The 21,628-nt window shown below is 40.0% G+C and overlaps 1 protein-coding gene across 1 annotated transcript in view; it reads left to right on the top strand.

Moving 5' to 3' along the window:
* The window catches only part of LIMA1 (LIM domain and actin binding 1), an 87,420-nt gene that overhangs the window by 20,733 nt on the left and 45,059 nt on the right, over positions 1-21,628 (top strand). The window contains exons 2-3 of the mRNA XM_007937813.2: positions 306-351; positions 19,887-20,351. Coding sequence (XP_007936004.1) covers positions 306-351; positions 19,887-20,351 — 511 coding nt within the window. The remainder of the gene's footprint in view (positions 1-305; positions 352-19,886; positions 20,352-21,628) is intronic.

Consider the following 21,628-nt stretch of genomic DNA (forward strand, 5'->3'; position numbering starts at 1 on the left):
TGGTCAATGACATGAGACAAAGTATATGTGAACTGCTGTATGAAAAGTGAATTTACTCTGTAAATCTTCTCCCAAATCCTAATAAAAAAAAAAAAGATATACAGCCTTGGAAACCCTTTGGGGGTTGCTATTAGTTAGAATCTACTCAATGACAGTGGGTGTGGTTTTTCATTCTGAGAGCACTGATTGAAGACAACTGCTGGCAGAAATAGGTATGTAGAAGTGGTTTTCATAAAGATTGAAAGAGTAAGAATGTAAGTTTAATTAAAAAGGACATTCTCTCTTTTTTCCCCTCTTCCATGAAGGTACCAGAAAGCAGCTGAAGAAGCAAATATGGAAAAGAGGAGAAATGTAAGTATGCAGAAGCCCCATGGCATGTGGAACTTCTTGAACGGAGCCTGTGTGGCCAGGACACCTGTAGCCTCTGGGGGCTTGGGTTCCATGTTAGCTGTGGGCTGAGCATTCGTGCCAGCTGGTCTGATTTGTAAGCCATTTGCTCAGAAGAACTTGGTTTAGTTGCAGGGAATCTTATTTTTTTCACTGAGCTTCTGTTGTTAACTCGCTTTTGCTTTCCTGAGTTGTATGAAGGACTAAAGGCCAAGTGCTTTGCCTGAGGTTAGTAAAATTGGCTTACTGGTTCTGATCAAGTTGGAACACAGAGTTCCTTAGGCTGTCATCCCTTTTTCCCAGATCAGAACCCAGAATATCTAATCTGTACATTTAAATGATAGCAACTTGTTCTGCTTACCTAGTGCCACTCTGACAAGAAAACACCACAAATGGAATGGCCTTAACAAACAGGAGGTTTATTCTTACAATTTGGAGCCTTTAAGTCCAAGTTCAAAGTGCCAAGCTCTAGGGGCTGGGTGAAAGCCCCCCAACTTGGGGTCCAGCTCTGCCTCCTGCTCCCGGCCCACTGGAGCTAGAGGCATTTCTTCACTCAGACAGCTGCTGGCTGCTGAGGCTGAGAAGCCCCAAGGTTGAAAGTCAAAAGGCATAGTCCCAGTGTTACCAAACCACACGGCAGGCCATTAACTTAAGTCCATTGTAGGTCCCAAGGTCAGCAGAGCACATGCAGGGTCCAAGTGTGCCATAAGCTAGAGACCATTCTCAAAACTGCTCCTTATATATGGGAACCAGACCACATACCCAAAGGTAGCTACTCAGCTGCTCCCAGTAGATACCACCATGGAGTTGATTACCAGCCTCATCATGGGGAATAACTACCACCAGCTGCCCAGCCACTCAACCAGGCCCAGCCAAGTTGACACAAAAACATAACCACCACAATTTGATCAAGTTGGAACACAGAGTTCCTTAGGCTGTCATCCTTTTTTCCCAAATCAGAACCCAGAATATCTAATCTGTACATTTAAATGATAGCAGCTGTACAGCTGGTGTCATCCTCTGGGTTCCTTGTTTAAGGCAGACTTCTTACTTTGGTCCAGTTAACAAGTTCCCAAGCTGTGGGATCAGGAAAAAAAACCCAGAACAGGTTTTCGTTACTATCTGTTCTCTTCCCTCCCTTCTTACTTAATGCCTCCTGGGCTTGGTAATATAATTTCTTTTAAAATATGACTTGATTTAATTTTATAAGGGAAAAAAAACCTCACATATTTGAGCAAGAATTTAATTTGACTGGCATTATAAAAACATCCTCCTGGCAGTCTTCTGTTTCTAACCTATTTAAATTAGCGCATATGTGGCTTTGTCAATTTGCACTCTTGAAGGCGGTAATGAAGGAGCCCTGGTGGTGTAGTAGTTAAAGCACTCAGTTACCAACTGAAAGGTCATTGGTTTTAGCCACTCTGCAGGAGAAAGGTGTGACAGTCTGCTTCCATAAAAGATTTATAGCCTTGGAAACTCAACGGGGCCATTGTTCTCTGTCCTATAGAGTTGCCATAAGTTGGAATCAGTGACAGTAGCTTTGCTTTTTTTGGGAAGAGGGTATTGTTGACCAGTTCCTTGGCTTAATTTTCCTATAATTCAAAAAATGAATCTCTCTAGTGCATCATGAGAAAAAGCTACCATCATTTCACTCATTATTTCATATTTCAAATGGTGGTTTCTTTTCTTCCTGTCTCTTGCTCCTGCCTGTCTTTTACTTTCTATTCTTTTTTCCTTCTTTCCTGTCACTCATTTACATATAATCACAGAATACCTACTACATGCCAACCACTGTTTTAGGACTGGAGATACAGACTACATCTCTACTTTCATATTTACTTTCTAGTGGAAGAAACACACAATGAAATGGTAAGAGGTAGAGAGATGGTCAAGGAAGACCACTGAGGAAGTGACATTTGAACACTCATCTGAAGACATGAGCCAGTAGGAAGAGCTATTCAGGCAGAAGGAAGAATGTATGCAAATGTCCTGAGGCAGGAACATTCTTATCCTCTTTGAGGAATGGGAAAAACAAAGTCTCTTAGGGCCATTGTGAGGAACTAATTGACATGGGAGGAAGATGGGGCAATCTACTTCCGTAGTGATACTGCCTCGGAAACCCAAGGAGGGGTCGCTATGAGTCAGGTCTGACTCGACGGCACATAACAACAACAACAACAACAATTGACATGGGGATCTTTGGGGGGCTTGGAGGGTGTTCTGGTTACCTAGTGCCACTCTGACAGGATGGCCCAAATAGGATGGCCTTAACAAACAGGAGTTTATTCTCGTACAGTTTGGAGGCTTTAAGTCCAAGTTCAAAGTGCCAGGCTCTAGGGGCTGGGTGAAAGCCCCTCAACCTCGGGGTCCAGCTCTGCCTCCTGCTCCCAGCCCAGTGGAGCTAGAGGTGTTTCTTCACTCAGACAGCTGCTGAGGCTGAGAAGCCCAAGGTTGACAAGTAAACAGGCACAGTCCTGATGTTAGCAAACCACACAGCAGGCCACAAATTTAAGTCTGTCGTAAGTTCCAAGATCGGCAGAGCATGGCAGGCTGCTGAACAGTGACACGGCTGTGTGCAAGGTCCAAGCGTGCCATAAGCTAGAGACCATTCCCAATGTTTCTCCTTATATACAGGAAGCGGACCACATCCCAAAGGCAGCTAGCTACTCAGCTGCTTGTGGTAGATCACACCATGGAATTGATTGCCAATCTCATTATGGGGAATAACTCCCAGCAGCTGCCCAGCCACTCAACCAGGCCCGGCCAAGTTGACACACAAACATAACTACCACAGAGGGTTTTGTGTGTAAAGGAATAATAATATGATCTGACTTATATTTTTTAAAAGGGGGAGGAGACTGTAGGGAACAATAGCGGAAGAAAAGAGACCAGGTAAGAAATGATTGCAATAATTTAGGCAAGAGATAATAATGGACTGGACCGAGGAAATAGCTGTATAAATGATGAGAAGTGGTTAGAATTTTTATTGAAGGTAAAGCAGCCAAGATGTGTTTGTACTTGGGTATGAGCTATAAGAGAAAGAGAAGAATCAAGGATGGCAACAATATTTTTGGCCTGGAGTCTGGAAAAATGCTATTAATTGAGATGGAGAAGACTGCAGGCCAAGCAGGTTTGGGGAGGGGAAAATAGTAGAGGCTCAGTGAAATGCTTTTTTAAAGACATACACATAGAGAGATCAAGTAGGAACTTGGATATTTAAGTCTGAAATTAAAAGAGATCTGGGCTGGAGATAGAATGTGTAGCTATTTAAAACCATGAGATGCCTGAGATCACGTAAGGAGTGAGTGTAGAGACAGTGGAGAAGAGGTGTGAGGACTGAGCTCAGGGGTGCCTTAGTGGGTTGAGGTTGGAAAGACGACATGTTGTTGTTAGGTGCTGTCAAATCGTCTCCAAATCATAGCTACCCTGTGTACAACAGAATGAAACACCGCCCAGTCCTGTGCCACAGGAGGCTAAGGAAGACAGCTGGTGAAATAGCAGTAGAAACAAGAAAATGGAGTACCAGAAACCAAGTGAAGAAAGTCTTGTAGAAGGAGAGTTGTCAGCAGTCAAACACAAACCTGAGAATTATTTGAACATTAGATTTGGCAACATGGACATCATTGATCACCTTGCACTCTTTGAGAGTGGTGGGATGAAGGCCTGATTGGAGTAGGTTCAAGACAGAGTCAGATGAGAGATGTCAACACCACATGGACAAACATTTGTGGAACTTCTCTGATGTGCCAGGTGCTGAAGACACAAAAGGGACTAATATGCTCCCTGCCCTCATGGAACTGTTAAAACAAACAAAAATAGTTGCTGTCAATTCAGTTTTAACTCATGATGACCCCATGTGCACCAGAGCAGAACTGTGCTCCATATGCTTCCCATGACTGATTTTTTTTGGAAGTAGATTGCCAGGGCTTTCTTCCAACATACCTCTTAGTAGACTTGGTCCTCCAACTTTTAGGTTAATAGCTGAGCACTTAAATGTTTTTGCCACCCAGGGATATCTCAAGGTGTTTAGAGTTTGGAAAACAGAAGTCACAACACAAATGTGATAAGTAACATATCAAAGAAATATCCAGGGTGCTGGAAGGGAATTTAGGAGGGACCCATAGCCTGGACTATGCCATGTCAAGGAAGGCTTCCCAGGAGAGATGATACCTGACCGAGCCCTGAAGGACAAATAGGAATTAACAAAGTGGGGAAAGGATTAGCAGAGGGGGGCAAAATCTAGACAGAGGAAGCAGCACACAGCATGGAACTATAAGTGAACCGGCACATTTGACAGTTGAAATGATAATTGTCACATTCACCAAGATGGAGAACTTAGGAAAAGAAACCTGTTAAAGAATAGGAATGAAAAAACAAGGGAGAAGACTTCAGCCTTATACAAGGATGAGTTTATGATGCTTATAGAATTTCTAGGTACATAAGAAGAAGAGATACAGTAAAACCTGCAAAAGCCAGAAATTGTGTAAGACAGAAACCTACCAAAGAAGGAAAACTAAAATAGTTTCCATTAAGAGAAAGCAATAGAAAACTGGTAAGACTGCATCCTGTCAAAGGCAGAAAACTTGTGAGACCCAGATAAACAAGGCAGCCCTGTCAAGTTCTGGCTCTCATAGGTTTCACTGTATATGGATCTCAGGCCTAGAAGGGGGTCCCTGCTTGATGCAAACAGTTAAGGTGCTCAGCTGCTAACTGAAAAGTTAGAAGTTCAAGTCCGTGCAGAGGCACCTTGGCAGAATGGATCGGTGATCTTACTCCAAAAAATTAGCCATTAGAAAACCCTGTGGAGCAGTTCTACTTTGACACACTTGGGGTCACCATGAGTCATAATTGACTTAATGACAACTGGTGGATAGGTAGGCTTAGGACAGACATCTGGCTAGAGTTACAGCATGAGTCATCAGCTGATAGTTGATGGGTGAAACCAGTGGGTGGATGACATCATCTACAGAGAATGTGTAAAGGGAGCAAAGAAGAGAACCTAAAACAGAACCTTGAGGGGACCCCGCTATGTAAAGGAGTGGCGTAGGAAGAGAAACCTATAAAGAAAACTGATGAATTGCCAGAGAAATGAGAAGAAATCTAAGAGAAGTATTACAGAAAGCATAGGAAGAAATTTTTAGAAAGGAGAGTAATTAACAGTGTCATATACTATAGAGAGAACAAATACAATAAGGACAGAAGTATCCCATGCATTTGACAGTTGAAGTAAGAGGATATGAACAAATAATTAAAGAAGAAAAATAAAAGACCAATAAATGTGAAGAAATTGCTTAGTCTTCCAAATAGTCAAAGAAATGTAAATTAAATTTCAATGAGATATAAATTATAGTCTAAAGAGTTGATAAAGATTATTTTCAGTGGATTATATACAGTAAGTAAGGATATATAAACTCTCACACACTGTTAGTAGGGAGTCAGGCAATATTTACTTAATGTTAAATATATTTTATACCCATTGATCTAGCAATTCTAATTCTAGAATTATCTTTGCGAGACACTATAGATGAGACAAAATAAATATAAAAAGGATATTTATTGCAGAATTCTTTGGAATAATGAAAAATTTGAAACTGATGATATCCATCAGTAAGGGAGTGGTAAAATAAATTATTATACATAAGTACGGTGTAATTCTATATGGTTTTTAAGATTTTATGTGTGGGAAAAACAATAAGAACAACTAAACCCAGTGCCCTCAAATCAATTCTGTGTCCTTGTGATCCTATAGGACAGAGTAGAACTGCCCCAAGCTCCGTAGGATTTCCAAGCTCTAATTTCTATGGAAACAGACTGCCACATCTTTATCTTGTAGAGGGGCTAGTGGTTTCAAACTGCCAACCTTTTGGTTTAAAGGTGTCTTTTGTCTTTAAAGTGTTAAAAATAAAAAATGTCACCTTGAAGACTTGAGGTACATCTGACCCAAGCCATGGTATTTTCAATTGCTTCATACACATATGAAAGCCAGACAGTGAATAAGGAAGACTGGAGAAGAGCTGGTGCATTTGAATTATGGTATTGGTGAAGAATATTGAATATATCATGAACTTTCAGAAGATCACTTCTCACACCTGTCTTGAAAGAAGAATAGCCAGAATGTTCCTTGGAGGCGAGGATGGCAAGGCTTCATCTCATGTACCTTGGACATGTTATCAGGAGGGATCAGTCCCTTGCTTTGTAGAGAGTGTCAGCAAAAAAGAGGACTCTCAATAAGATGGATTGACACAGCAGCTACAACACTGGGCTCAAACATAGCAACAAGTGTGAATATGGTGCAGAACCAGGCAGTGTTTCATTCTGTTGTACACAAGGTCACTATGAATCAGAACCAACTCAACAGTACTTAACAACAACATTGACGTCATGTGTACATTCCTATATGGACTGTGGCTTTTTTTCCCCTAATAAGCTTTTTTAAAATTATCTTTCAGTTTATTTTGTCATTGTTGAGAATATACATAGCAAAACATACACCGGTTCAACCATTTCTACATGTACAATTTGGTGACATTGATTACATTAAGTTGTGCAACTATTCTCACCTTCCTTTTCTGAGTTCCCTAGTTAACATAAACTCACTGCCCTGTAAGGTTTCTAAGTTTTTTGAGTTGCTGTTATCACTTTGATCCCATATAACCAGAACCAAACCCACTGCCATCGAGTCAGTTCTGACTCATAGCGGCTCCCATTGGGTGTCTGAGGCAGTAAATCTTTACAGAAGTAAATTGTCCCATTGTCCTTCCATGGAGTGGCTGGTGGGTTTGAACCACCAACCTTCTGGGTAGCAGTCAAATGCCTTAGCCACTACACTACCAGAGCTCCTTTTGATCCCATATAGATTAATTCTTAAAAGGGCATAATGCTCAAGGCAGACTTTTTTTTTTTTTTTGCTAGTTAAGCTAAACTGTTACTTGGCTTTCAGACGACTTCAGGGGATATTTTTGGTTTTAAGTTTAAAGCTTATTTCAGGGCAGTAGTTTCAGGGTTCATCCAGCATCCATGGCTCCAGAAAATCTAGATTCTATTAGAATTTGAAATTCTATTCTATATTTTCCCCCTTTTGATAAGTATTCTTCTATAGAATCTTTGACTAAAATGTTCAGTAATGGTAGCCAGACACCATCTAGTTTTTCATGGCAAAGGAGGCAGTTGTTTATGGAGACAGTTAGCCACACATTCTATATCTTCCTCTTGTTTCTGACTCTCCTTTCTCTGTTGCTCCAGGTGAATAGAAGCCAATTGTTAGGCCTTGGATGGCCACTTGTAAGCTTTTAAGACCCAAGCCTTATGCAGTGAGCTAGGAGGAAGAACAGAAGTACTAAACACATTACTAGGCCAGTTAACTGGGATGTCCCTTGAAACTATGACCCTAAACCTGCAAACCAAGAAACCAAGTCATGTGAGGTATTCAGTCATACATAAGCAACTTCAGCAGCTACTTTTTTTGTTGTTGTCATCATTATTGTAAATAATCTATCACAAAACTTTTGCCAATTCAACTTTTTACAGGTATACAACTTATTGATAGTAATTACAATAATCAGCTATTGAACTCTTCCCTTAATTAGTGCAATTTTTCCATCACCATTAACACCCCCCTTTTATCTTCCCTCCCACCACTGGTGACCAATGATAAACTTTGGTCTCTATACATTTTCCTGTTCTTGTCTTTTTATATAAGTGAGGTCGTAGAATATTGTCTCTTTGTGATTGACTTATTTCACTTAGCATAATGTCTTCAAGCTCCATCCATAATGTAGAATGTGTCATGACTTTGTTTCTCCTACTGGCTGAGTAGAATTACATTGTATGTATAATGCCACATTTTGTTTATCCATTCATCTGTTGATGTACATTTAGATTGTTTCTACCTTTTGGCTATTGTGAATAGTGTTGCAATGAACATTAGTATAGAAGTCTCTTGAGTTTCTGCTTTATAGTCTTTTGGGTATGTACCTGGGAGTGGAATTTCTGGGTCATATGGTAATTCTGTGTTTAGTTTCTCAGTAAGCTTTTATTACCATTGTAATTTGAAAGATAATAAGTTGAAAGTGAAATAATATAATGAAAAATTTAAAGAGACAATTGGTTATTTTGATTGGAATGATTTCAGAAGGGTTTTGGTAGTAGGATTGAAAAGACAATGGTAAATGGAAATTACAACTATAGACTGTGCTTTCAAGATGTTTAACTGTAAAATGCAGGAAACAGCAATAGGTAGAGAGAAACACAAAGTAGAAGGAGGGTTACTCCTCTCCCCCTCCTCTCAGACTTTTTATTTTGAAATACTTTGGGGTTTACAGTACAGTTATATAGTACAGAAAGTTCCCATATACCCTTCACCTAGTTTTCCCTAATGTTAACATCTTACATAACTCTGGTGTACTTATCAAAACTAAAAAATTACCATTGGTACGAAGCTATTAACTAAATAAACTACAGATATTATTTGGATTTCACCAGTTTTTCTACTAATTAGGGAGGGTTACTTTCAAGAGCCATTACACTTGTAAAAGTCTAAATTATCTCCTTCTCAAGAATAGGGGGAGATGTCCACATAAATTTATAAAAGTGACAAGGACGTCTGGCAATATGGCAGAATAAACAGACAAGCTACACAGACCCTTTGCAACAAAGAATTGAGAAACCAATTGGAACCAATACAGAAGGCAGTCCTGGAACCCTGAGCCTTGAAGGGAAGAATAAAGAAGTAGATTAAATCCCAACTATTGAAGATCCATGGGAGCTCTGGTGGCATATGCCTAAGGCATTTGACTGCTAACCAGAAGGCTGGAGGTTCAAATCCACCAGCCACTCTTTGGAAGGAAGACAAGGCAATCTACTTTTGTAGAGGTACTGCCTCAGAAACCCAAGGAGGGGTTGCTATGAGTCGGGTTCGGCTCAACAGCAGTGAGTTTGGTTTGGGTTTTATAGAAGATCTTGAATGAAAACAGTGAATAAGGGGACAAACAGAGCTGCAGACTGCCAGCTGTCCTGATAGTGCCGCCATTTTGAATATTTGCAAGCAGCATCCCAATCTGGCAGCAACCTGAGAATCAGCTTTGATGCCAGGGACTACATGAGCAAGGACTGCACTGGTACCTGACAATGAGAAAGCAAAACAGCAAAGAAAGAGGCAAATAGAGCTGGGGACTGCCAACTGTCCTGAAGGCACAGCCATTTGGAATATTTGCAAGTGGCACGGCCATTTTGAATATATGCCAGCAGTGTTCTGACTGGGGCAGCGACCTAAGAATAGGTTCCACTTACTAAGGACAGCATGGTCAACTGCACTGGAGGTTGATGAGTAGAAAAGTGCAATATAACCCTTGTTACTCTTCTATCCCACACCCTCTTGGTGAACAGAAGTATAGCCATCCTCCACCTCCACCCACCTTTTTGACCACAGGAATTCCATCCCAATCTGTGCCCTGACAGAGCCTGGGTGCCCCACCTTGCCCTCCATCACACACAGTTTTGTTTTTGTTTGTTTTAAAATTATATTTCTTTCCTTCCATCTTTCTTCCTTTTTACTTATTTATATATATTTTTTTCTCTTCCCCATCCATGTTTTCTCCCTCCCTCCCTCTCTCTCTCTTTCTCTCTTCCATTTTTTCTGGTTCCTTTCTTTTTTCTTTTCTTCTTTTGGCTCTTCTTATCCCTTGTTTAGGAGCTCTGGTAGCATAGTGCCTAAGGCACTTGACTGTTAACCAGAAGGCTGGTGGTTCAAACCCACCAGTCACTCCTGGGAAGGAAGGTTGGGTAATCTACTTCCATAGTGATACTGCCTCGGAAACCCAAGGAGGGGTTGCTATGAGTCGGGTCCAACTCAACAGCACATAACAACAACAACAACAATCCCTTGTTTAGGAGCTCTGGTGGCATAGTACCTAAGTCATTTGACTGCTAACCAGAAAGCTGGTGGTTCAAACCCACCAGCCACTCTTCAGAAGGAAGGTTGGGCAATCTACTTCTATAGTGATACCGCCTCAGAAACCCAAGGAGGAGTCACTATGAGTCAGATCCAACTTGATGGCAGTGTGTTTGGTTTGTTTGGTTTATCCCTTGTTTTCCCTTTTGCAGTTTTCCCATTTTTTCTTTACTATTCTTTTACTCTTGCTCTTTTCTCTCATTACCCACCCCCCCAGATATCGTGGAGTTTCTTTCTCTTTTTCTCATTATCTTTTAATATATTTTTAAAACTTTTCTTCTCATTTATTACCTTTCCTTTTGTGTGTGATTATTCCTATTTGTTTATGCAGTTTGTATCTTTTTTGTTCTCTTGTTTTTATTTTTTTAGTGGTTTTTTTTTTTTTTTTTTTGTCTGAGTGGGAGACAGCAACCATTGCCACATAACCCACATACTCACCCACTGAGTGAGGACCACCACTTCTGCACCAACTGACCAATGATAGACAGTGACCAATACCAGCTCAACTCACCCTCAACTGCTCTTTATGAATAGCCAACAGCTATCTGTGCACACTCTTCCATTCTCTATCACACCCACCAGGAGATGGGTGGTGACTGTCTAAGTGTTACCAATTAGCGAATAGAGGAGCACAGTACCCTGCTCACATGGATATTAAAAAAAAAAAAAATCTTGGGTGGATCACACCAACATGCAACCACAAATTAATCATAAATACAACAATATCACAATGTCTCAGAGACAACTGACCATCCCAGTCCACACAAAGAAACACGATAATGTAGTACAAATAAGGGACAAGGATACAGGTCCAGAAAACATCCCTGAGGAAGAAGCAGCATTGGAACTGCCAATAAGGAATTCAAAAGAATTCTATTTAGGTACCTTCAACAGACTGAGAGATTAAAGAAAATACAAATTTAAGGAAAACTCCCTCCCCCTCCAAAAAAACCACAAAACTGTAGAACAATTTAGGAAAGCAATACAAAAATAAACTGACAAAAATAAGAAACAATACAAAAATAGCAAATAGATATACAGAAGATTAATACTAAGATTTCAGAAATAGATAACACATTGAATGGGCAAAGGAGTAGAATTGAATCAATGGAAGACAGAATTAATGAGATTGAAGACCAGTACCTCAATACTACTTTGCTAAGGGATCAGTCAGAAAAAAGATCAAAACAAAATGAAGAAAGCCTAAGATTCATGTGGGATACCATCAAGAGGAATAATCTACATGTAATGGGAATTCCAGAACAGGAAGAGATAGAACTAATAAGAAAATTGTTGAAGATTTGTTGGAAGAGAATTTCCCTAGTATGATGAAAGACAAAAATATATTCATTTAAGTTTGCTGAGCCTCAAACAGGATAGACCCAAAAAGAAGATCACCAAGACATATCATAATCAAACACACCAAAACCAAAGTCAAAGAACCCTGAAAGCAGCATGAGAAGAATGAAAAGTTACCTACAAAGGGCAACCACTAAGACTAAGCTCTGATTTCTTGGCAGAAATCATGCAAGTAAGAAGACAATGGGATAATATATGTATACACAACCCTGAAAGAAAAACATTTCCAACCAAGAATTATATACCTAGCAAAACTGTCCCTCGAATATGATAGTGAAATTAGGACATTTCCAGATAAACAGAAAGTAAGAGAATTTGTGAAAACCAGACCAGGCTTACAAAAGATGGTAAAGGGAGTCTTTCAGACAGAGAACCAAGTGGAAAATATGTGTTCAATTTAATGAAGAAGATTCTTCTTAAAATTTATCAAAAAGTTTGCCAATAAGAAGGGACATTGGAAAACACCTATCAAATTTGTTCTCTAAAATCATCCATCTCTGCCTTCTACAGTGAGATGGTTCTTCTATTGGGTAATATCACATCAATCTGATCACTAAAGTAACAGTCAGGTGTTTTTTTTAAAAAAAAAAAAAAAAAAAAGCTAGTCATGAGCATCTCTGAGAGAAAAATACAAGAGAACTGGAACATTTCCCAAGAATAAAAAAATCAAATTTAATGAAAAGCAACACTTTGAAAAAAAATTATGGAAGTGACTGCAAAAGTACCTACATTTTACCATGGAAAGTAAATTGAAAGAATGAGAGCAAGTAGGTAAATTTGCTTCTTTAGGAATTATGGGAGATTCAGGTTACAGGGTAGCCTGGATTCCAAGAAATTTAATCCTCCTCTTTCCACCATCTTCTTGCAACTGGGACAGAGAAGTGCAGACCATTCATGCCACCATCAGTTAGACTTTCAGTTCCTTTCAAGCATGGAATATGCCCCTTCTAAGATCTACACCTTGTTGGCACTCTCCTCCAAAATGACTGGCTACCACTTGTCTAAGACACTCTCACCCAAGGAATTTCTTCCTCTCCTTAGAGGCTGTACATCCAGGTAGTCCATTTTTATCCAACACCACTGCTGTATCCTACCAAACATCCTCCTGCTTCTAAGATGATTTCCCTGCCAAGATTTCAACATTAAAGGTTATTTGGTACTTCACTTTCCCTCTTCACTTTTCCGGTCCAAAGAAGGGAAAGGAACTTGTCCAATTCCAAATGCTCCTGTAGAAGACTGAGTTCTTTCTCCTGGGTTTGCCTGGTCTGGATTCAGGCGTCCATTTATGGTCCAGAGAAAATAACTGCCATGATTCTCAGCCTTGCTGGGTAGAATGAACATGCTGGATGTCACTCTGAGAAAGAAGGCTGTGGGAATATAGAAATGGTGGTCGTTAAGGTTGTGTGTCATCTTGGCTGGGCTGTGGTTTTGAATGGCTGGGCAGCTACATGTAGTTGTTTCCCATGATGAGATTGTTCAGGATATGGCCGGCTTCCAGTATTACATAAGGAGAAGCTTTGAGAAAGGTGTCCAGTTTTTTGGCATTATCTGGATCCTGCATTTGGCCGAGTCTTCGTCACAGTGGCCTGCCATGTTGCCTGCCAATCTTGGGATTGTTCTTGGACTTGAACCAGTGTTCTGCCACTGTGTTCAAGTTCAGCCGTGTTGCCTGTTGATCTTGGGATTGTACCATTCTACTTGCCGACTTTGGGTTCATCAACCTCAGCAGCCAGCAGCTGCATGAGTTACAAGAAGCTTCCAGCTCCCGTGAGCCTGGAATAAAAGGCAGAGCTGAAGTCCAAGGTCGAGGGGCCTTCACCCAGCCCCTAGAGCTGGCACTCTGAATTTGCTTCTAGCCTTCTAAGCTGTAAGAGAATAATCCCGTTTGTTAAAGCCATCCATTTGTGGTATTTCTGTTATAGCAGCACTGTTGAGAACTAAGACAGCAGCCAATGTGGTTCTTTTAAGCATTCAGTCTTCCTGACTTCCCACTGCCTTATTCTAGGAAAATACTTAAGAAAAAGTTAAAACCTTGATACAGTGTTATCAATCAGAATTTCACCTTATTTATTTTGTCCCTCTCCTTCCCTACCAGCCTGGAACAGTAGTGAATCAGTAAGACACTATCACCCAAGTTCAGGATTTGGGAGGTGGTGACTGGGTGCTTTGGTTGATCACCTTTGTGAGTTGTGTGTGGAGAAGTAGGGAGGACCACTTCATAATAATTGTCACCATTTATTGGGTGCCTGTGTATGTCAGATATTATACTGCATGCTTTGATAGAACCTCATCTAGTCTCTACAATAGCCATGCATGGTGTTTCCCAGAAACTACGATACTTGCTTGAAGTGACTTGGCTGGATGGAGTTGGATTATGCAAGCAATACATGTTTATTGTAGGAAGTACAGATAAAGAAGGAAATAGAAGTGTCTCAGTCCAATGCTTTGTCCATTGTGTTGCCCAAACTGCTTTCAGCTGTTGCTTTTGTTCTGTACCTTCTTGCTTCTCTTTTTGCCCAGAAAGACTATAGCCGCTGCTTCTTCCCCTTCTTTGCTTGCCTCAGATCCTAAGAACTTGGACAATTGGCTTTATGCAAATTGGGTATAGTTGCCAGGAATAATTTAAGGGAATTGAACCCTTAATGATCCTAGCCTATATCCTGTACTTCTCCTTTTATCCTTCCTAACACTCTTGAACTTTTGCCCTTAAGAGCTCCTTTAATAAAAGAGCACACTTCCCCTGAAAGACACTCCTAAGAGATATTCTCTACCCAACCCCACCATTGGGACGATGCTGATATTCTTCCACACAAATCCCTGTCTCTTCCTGAAAAACAAGCAGAAATAACTATTTTCAAGCTGCTTACAGTGACAGCAAACTTACTTAATAATATATAGAAGGTTTTCTGTGATACAAAGGTGATGTAATTTTACTTTTGTATTCATTTTTATTACACAAGGAATGTATGTTTTCTGTAAAAAGATTTTAAAGTTAAAAAACCAAGAGAAGACAATACTATAACCCATCCTCTAAAGATACCCATTAACATCCTGATGTCTGTTCTTCCAGACCTCTTTTTTATGCTTATATTCATAGTATGTTTTTGTTGTTAAGTGCCATTGAGTTGATTCCAACTCGTAGTGACTCTGTGTATAGCAGAGCGAAACACTTCCCCGTCCTGCGCCATCCTCACAGTTGTTGGCTATGTTTGAGACCATTGTTGCAGCCATTGTGTTAGCCCATCTCATAGAGGGTCTTCCTCTTTTTCGATGACCCTCTGCTTTACCAAGTATGATGTCCTTCTCCAGGGACTGGTCCCTCCTGATAACATGTCCAAATTACATGAAAAAAAGTCTTGTCATCCTTGCTTCTAAGGAACATCCTGGCTGTACTTCTTCTAAGACGGGTTATTCATTCTTCTGGCAGTCCATGTTGTTGTTGTTGTTGTTGTTGCTGTTTGCCATCGAGTCGGACCTGACTCATAGTGACTCCTCCTTGGGTTTCCGAGGCAGTATCACTGCAGAAGTAGATTGCCCAACCTTGCTTCTGAGGAGTGGCTGGTGGGTTTGAACTGCGAGCCTTCTGGTTAGCAATCATGTAGTCCATAGTATATTCAACAAACATCAATTCTTCTTCAGTGTTCCTTATTCATTGTCCAGCTTTCACTTGCATATGAGGCAATTGAAAATGCCATGCCTTGGATTAGGTGCACATCAGTCCTCAAAGTGACATCTTGGCTTTTTAATACTTTAAAGAGGTTTTTTCAGCAGATTTTCCCAGTGCAGTGTGTCATTTGATTTCTTGACTGTTGCTTCCATGGACATTGATTGTGGGTCCAAGTAAAATGGAATTCTTGACAATTTTGATATTTTCTCAATTTACTGTGATGTTACTTATTGGTCCAGTTGTGAGAATTTTTGTTTTCCTTATGTTGAAGTGTAATCCATACTGAAGGCTACAATCTTTGATCTTCGAAAGTAAATGTTTCGATTCTCTTCACTTAGAGCAATTAAGACTGTGTCATCTGCATATTGTGAGTTGTTAGTGAGTCTTCCTCCAATCCTGATGCCACATTCTTCTTCATATAGTCCAGCTTCTTGGGTTATTTGCCCAGCATCCAGATTGAGTAAGTATGGTGAAAGAATAAAAGCCTGACACACACCTTTCTATTTTAAACCACACAATATCCCCCTTGTTTTGTTCAAATGACTGCCTCTTGGTCTACATTCTACAGGTACACAATTAAGTGTTCTGGAATTCCCATTTTTCTAATGTTATCCATAATTTGTCATGATCCACACAGTCAAATGCCTTTGCATAGTCAATCAAACATGGGTAAACATCTTTCTAGTATTCTCTGCTTTTAGCCAAGATTCACATCAGCAATGATATCCCCTGTTCAATGTCCTCTTCTGAATCCAGCTTGAATTTCTGGCAGTTCCCTGTTGATGTAATGCTACAACTCTTTTTGAATTATCTTCAGCAAAATTTCACTCGCATGTGATATAATGCTATTGTGTGATAATTTCCACATCCTTTTGGATCATTTTTCTTTGGAATGGGCACAAATATGGATCTCTTCCAGTCAGTTGGCCAGGTAGCTGTCTTCCAAATTTCTTGCCATAGACTAATGAGTGCTCCCAGTATGTCATGTGTTTGTGGAAACCAGGGTTTCAAACTGGTTCTTCCCAGTTCAGTCACAGCCAAGGAAGTAAAACCAGAATAGACCCAGATTATTTTAGTTTTTAAAAATGTAAAAAGTTTGGGTGAACTGAAACAATAACCGGAATGGGAAAAAATTATGAGTTGAAGCCCTGACGTAAACTTAATCTCCCTCTTAGAGAACAAGGGCAGCATATATGTTGCATAGCGTCCAAATCTCTTGCCCATGGGATTTTGAGCAGGGCTGGAAACTGTGGTGCTCTGCTCAAAATGATGGCTGACCACACTGCTTTGAACATGAATCCTGCCGATCTCACACATCCGGCTCCTGAGGAGGAGTCTCCCATCCAGGCCTTTACCCATATTTTTGCCCCTTCCAGGTATTGTTCTGGATCACCCAAATTTTAAAAATTCAAGTCTGTTCCAGTTTTGCTTCATTGTCATGACTGAACCAGTTTGAATTGGTTGGCAGCCCTGGTTGATACATCTCAATTGCTGTTCTGTCAATTCCTGGGGGCTTTTTTTTTTTAAAAACCAATGCCTTGAATGTAGCTTGAATTTCTTCCTTCAGCATTATCAGTTTTTTATCATATACTACCTCCTAAAATGGTTGACTATCCACCAATTCTTTTTGGTACAGTGACTCAGTGTATTCCTTCCATCTTTTTTTGATCCTTCTTGTATCATTTACATTTTTTTGCCTATAGAATCCTTCAGTATTGCAACTCAGGGCTTGAATTTTTTCTTTAGTCTTTTCAGCTTGAGGAAGCTGAGCGTGTTCTTCTCTTTTGGTTTTTTAACTCCAGATCTTTGCATATTTCATTATAATATTTCACTTTGTTTTCTTGTTCTTCCCTTTCAAATCTTCTTTTCAGTTCTTTATCATTTATTCCCTTTGCTTTAGCTACTCTACATTCAAGAGCAAGTCTTCTCTGACATCCATTTTTGTCTTTTCTTTCTTTCCTGTCTTTTTTTGTTTGTTTGTTTGTTTGTTTGTTTGTTAACTTTTATTGTGATTTGGGTACAAGTTTGCAGAGCAAATTCATTTTCCATACAGAAGTTTATAGACATTTTGTTTCATGACATTGACTGCAGTTCCCCGGAGTGTAATAGCTTTCTTCCCATTTTCTCCCTGTAGTTACCTCTTCCCTGTGCATTCCTGCCTCCCAAGCTATCTCCTGTACAAACACTGCCGGTCTGTTCTCCCACAATTGATCACTCTAAGGAGTGTATCTCCCTGATGTAAACATTCACCCTATATGCTTGTCTAGTGTTTGCCTGAAAGCCACAGGAGTGAGTTCAGTTCCAGACCTGAAGGATAACTAGCTTTCTTGTCTTTTTAATCACCTTTTGCTTTCTTCATCTGTGATGTCCTTGATGTCATCCAACAACTAGTCTTGTATTCAGTCATCAATGTCTCCGTTGCATCAAATCTGTTCTTGAAATGGTGTTTAAATTCAGGTGTAATATACTGTAGATTGTACTTTGGATCTTGTGGACTTGTTTTCATTTTCTTCACTGTCAACTTGAAGTTGCATATGAGCAATTGATGGTCTGTCTCTTCCTTAGTCAGCCCCAACTTTGTTCTGACTGATGATATTGAACTTCTCCATTGTCTCTTTCCACAGAGGTAGTCGATTTGATTCTTATGTATTCCATCTGGAGAGGTCCATGTGTATAGTTACTGTTCATTGTTGTTGAAAAAAGGTGTTTCCAATGAATAGGTCAGTGGTCTTGTAAAATTCTGTCATGTGATCTCTGGCATCGTTTCTATCACCGAGGCTGTATTTTCCATCTTCTGTTTCCAGCTTTCACATTCTAATCACCAGTAATTATCAATGAATCTAGATTGTATATTTGATCAATTTTGGACTATAGACGTTAGTAACAGTCTTCAGTTTCTTCCTTTATAATATACATGTATCATAAAATGGGATCATATTGTTTTATAATTTGCTTTTTTCACCGTGTCTTACAAGTATCTTTCCATGTCAATAAATTATACTTTGATCATATGACCTGTATCTGAGAAATATAGCGTCCAGTTACCAAGGCAAAATGCCACTTTGATTCTCTGGGCTCCTGTATAGGCAAGGCAGGCCAGGGCAGGTAAAGTTGGAGACCGAGATGACTCACGTATTGTGTGACATGAGGTAGTACAGAGCCAAGCATGCCACTGGTGGTTAAGGTAGCACCAGCTTCCAGCACTGCTTTTCATTTTTCTCTTTTCCAGGAAGGAAGCTTTTTATGCTCCTTATACCTGTGATCTCTGCACGCCTCCCTCAATGAATCATCTCAACAACTAAGATTTAAACAAAAGAATCAAGCATTTGTTCCTTTGTACTTCCTTTCTTCCCCAAACCTTGGTGCTTCTTGATGAAGTGACTCTCAGAGTATATTCAGAAGAGTAATAGGGTGAGAGACTTAATTCCCAATATAGCTGCTAATCCTGTTTAATTCCCTGAAGTCTTTCAGTCCTACATCGTTAGTCCTTGCTTTCTTAGTTGACAGACTGGTAAATCACAGACTACAGGAATGGAGAAGGTATTGGAATTTGTGGTTTGTTGGGGAGGTGGTTCTGTTCAAGTTATTTAGAAGGAATATTTTCAAAGCACAGGACGTTTAATTTTACTTCAGGCAGGTTTCCTCTGTTTTTGTGAAACAGTGACAATTTTCACATTGCTTTCAACATGTTACATGTTATCCATTTTGACCCAGGTGAAAGTGAAATTTCTTCATTGTGTTTGAAGATGTATGTCCTTCAATCAACCAAATGGTTTTTAGTTTTGTTTTTTCGTATGAAACCTGGGTATATAAGTTCAATCAGAGGATCTGTAAAATAGTGAATTTTCTGTTAACTGAGAGCTGGCAAATGGACAATATGTAGAGAAGAGCCCAGAAAAAGGAGGATTAGATTCTTATGTGAAAAATAGAATTTGACTGTTTTTATGCATGTAGATTATACCAAATATGACTAAATATTATGTTTGCAAATACATATACAAGTCTGGTGACTTCCTTAGGTTTCTACAATAACAGTTATTGATACTGCATAGTTTCAGCTATACTGCATCTTTGCCTTATTTAAAAGAAAAACCCCACCAGGATTCACCACATAATTTTCTGACATGCAGTATGAACTTTCATAATCCATATCTACAGTGTGTAAAGTTTCTGGCATTTTGTTTTTTGTGTCTTGTTTTTCCCCATTTGTCTTTGGATAAATTTCTCTTGTCTCCAATGTAACTATCATTAGATCTGGACTCTCCTTTCTTCTCATTTTGTCCTTATAAGGCTATCCTGTTTTATCACTTCCTGCTTCAGCTCCTTACTTTTTCTCTCTTCCCCTCTCCCTCTCCTGGGGTGGATGCTTTCTGCATGTGGCAGAGCTGTAACTGTTCACAGCTGTCTGAAAACGGCAGTGAACCAGGAGCAGCTCAGAGTTTTAACTTTCATTTTACAAAGAACAACATGTTTGAATGTTTCAACAAGCAAGTTATAACTAGCACTTACTTCTTGTTCTTTTAGAACACTGAAAATTTCCCCCAACACTTCAGAAGGGGGACCCTGACTGTGCTGAAGAAGAAGTGGGAGAACCCAGGGCTGGGAGCTGAGTCACACACGGACTCTCTACGAAACAGCAGCACTGAGATTAGGCACGGCGTCGACCACCCTCCCGCCGAAGAGGCAAGCAACTCTGCCACAGAAGCTGAAGCTCACCAAGAGGAACGAAGCCACACCAGATCAAGATTTGGCTCACCTCCTGAAGCCCTCACTCGGTGCCGGTATCCCTCCATCAAGGACAGTGAGGATCTTCAAGACCCCTCTACAGAGAGTGAAAAAATGGAAAATTGTCTAGGAGAATCCAGGCACGAAGTAGGAAAACCTGAAATCAGTGAAAACACAGATGCTACAAGCAAAATAGAGAAATATAATGTTCCACTGAACAGGCTTAAGATGATGTTTGAGAAAGGTGAATCAACGCAAACCAAGGTAAGAATTTGGCAGGTTTAAACCTTGATTCCTCAAGTAACTATAAGTAAGCAGAGAGGTTTTTTCCAATCCAGTCTGAGTACAGATGCGTATGTGGTCAGACTGTCTTCTGATTCAAGTTAGATGAGTTAACGAAAAGTCTCACGTGAATTATTTACATAAAGGTTGACATTTATGAGCCCCCAGCTCAGTTTCATGTTAAACTCACACTGGGACTCAGGTTGATACCAAGAAATGTAATAGAATTTGATACCGATTGGATTTTGTGTTTTTGTGTGCTTGCCCTTTTAATTTGTCTTCCTGTGCCTTTTGTCATGTGTAACTTTATGGGATGAATCTCTCTCCGTTTGGACACAGCTGCAGACGGAATGTTAAGGCCAGAGTTCACCATTAAGACTGAGGCTGAGTTGTTTCTTTGCTAGCTGGATCCCTTCTCTTCTCAACTTCCTCATGTATGCCTTCCAGCAAATGTTTTCTATCAGCTATAATCCTCTCCCAGGAAAAATCAATGAAGATAGCCAGACTAGCTGTAGCCTTCAGGAGCTTTGACTTGCAAATGCACAGGGTTGCATTTTCCTGCAACTGCTAATGAAATTTGATCCTTCTTGTGGATTGCAGACTGGGTCCCCAGAGGGAATTACTTAACTAGAAAATGAGTTACATATGCTGGTGACTTATAACACAATCCAGAGGCCGCAGAGCTGGTAAATTTTTCCAGTTTTCTCATACTTTCCTACATATCTGGCTTTGTACATGGGGATGGTTTGTTACACAGTCATTATAATGAAATAAACAGATCTGACGAGGGCAAAGCCATCATTTACTCTAGATGCCATCTATGTGGGAAAGCAGATTTTTTTGGAAGCTAAGTATTTGGCCCAAATCCCTACATTTGTGATGTTAAAGCATTCTTTCTGAGATAAAAATTAGATGGTTCATCCTCCAGGCTTCAGTCATGTCAGGTGTGACTGAGTCAAACCCCTTCCTGTAACTTGCAGTGCTTTCCTGCCTAGAAAAAAGTTCTTTTAGTGTTTGGGGATCATCTGTTTGAGGAAGCAGGAGGAATTTTTTCAAGGTTTGCAAAGCTAGGACCCTTTCCTGTGCATGCATTTTAGCTATATGCTTTAACGCGGAAACCAGTTGGCAAGCTTTATGAGTTAAACTGACATATTTCAGTCTTCTAGGCCGGCCAGTTCTCTTTCTCCTTTATGGTCTTTATCTTTTTTTTTTTTTCTTTTAAATGTGAAGAAGAATTTTAAATGGAAGGAAAAAATGTC

This window comes from Orycteropus afer, unplaced genomic scaffold, assembly GCF_000298275.1.
Source record: "Orycteropus afer afer isolate SDZICR_OR568_19922 unplaced genomic scaffold, OryAfe1.0 scaffold00045, whole genome shotgun sequence".
NCBI lineage: Eukaryota > Metazoa > Chordata > Mammalia > Tubulidentata > Orycteropodidae > Orycteropus > Orycteropus afer.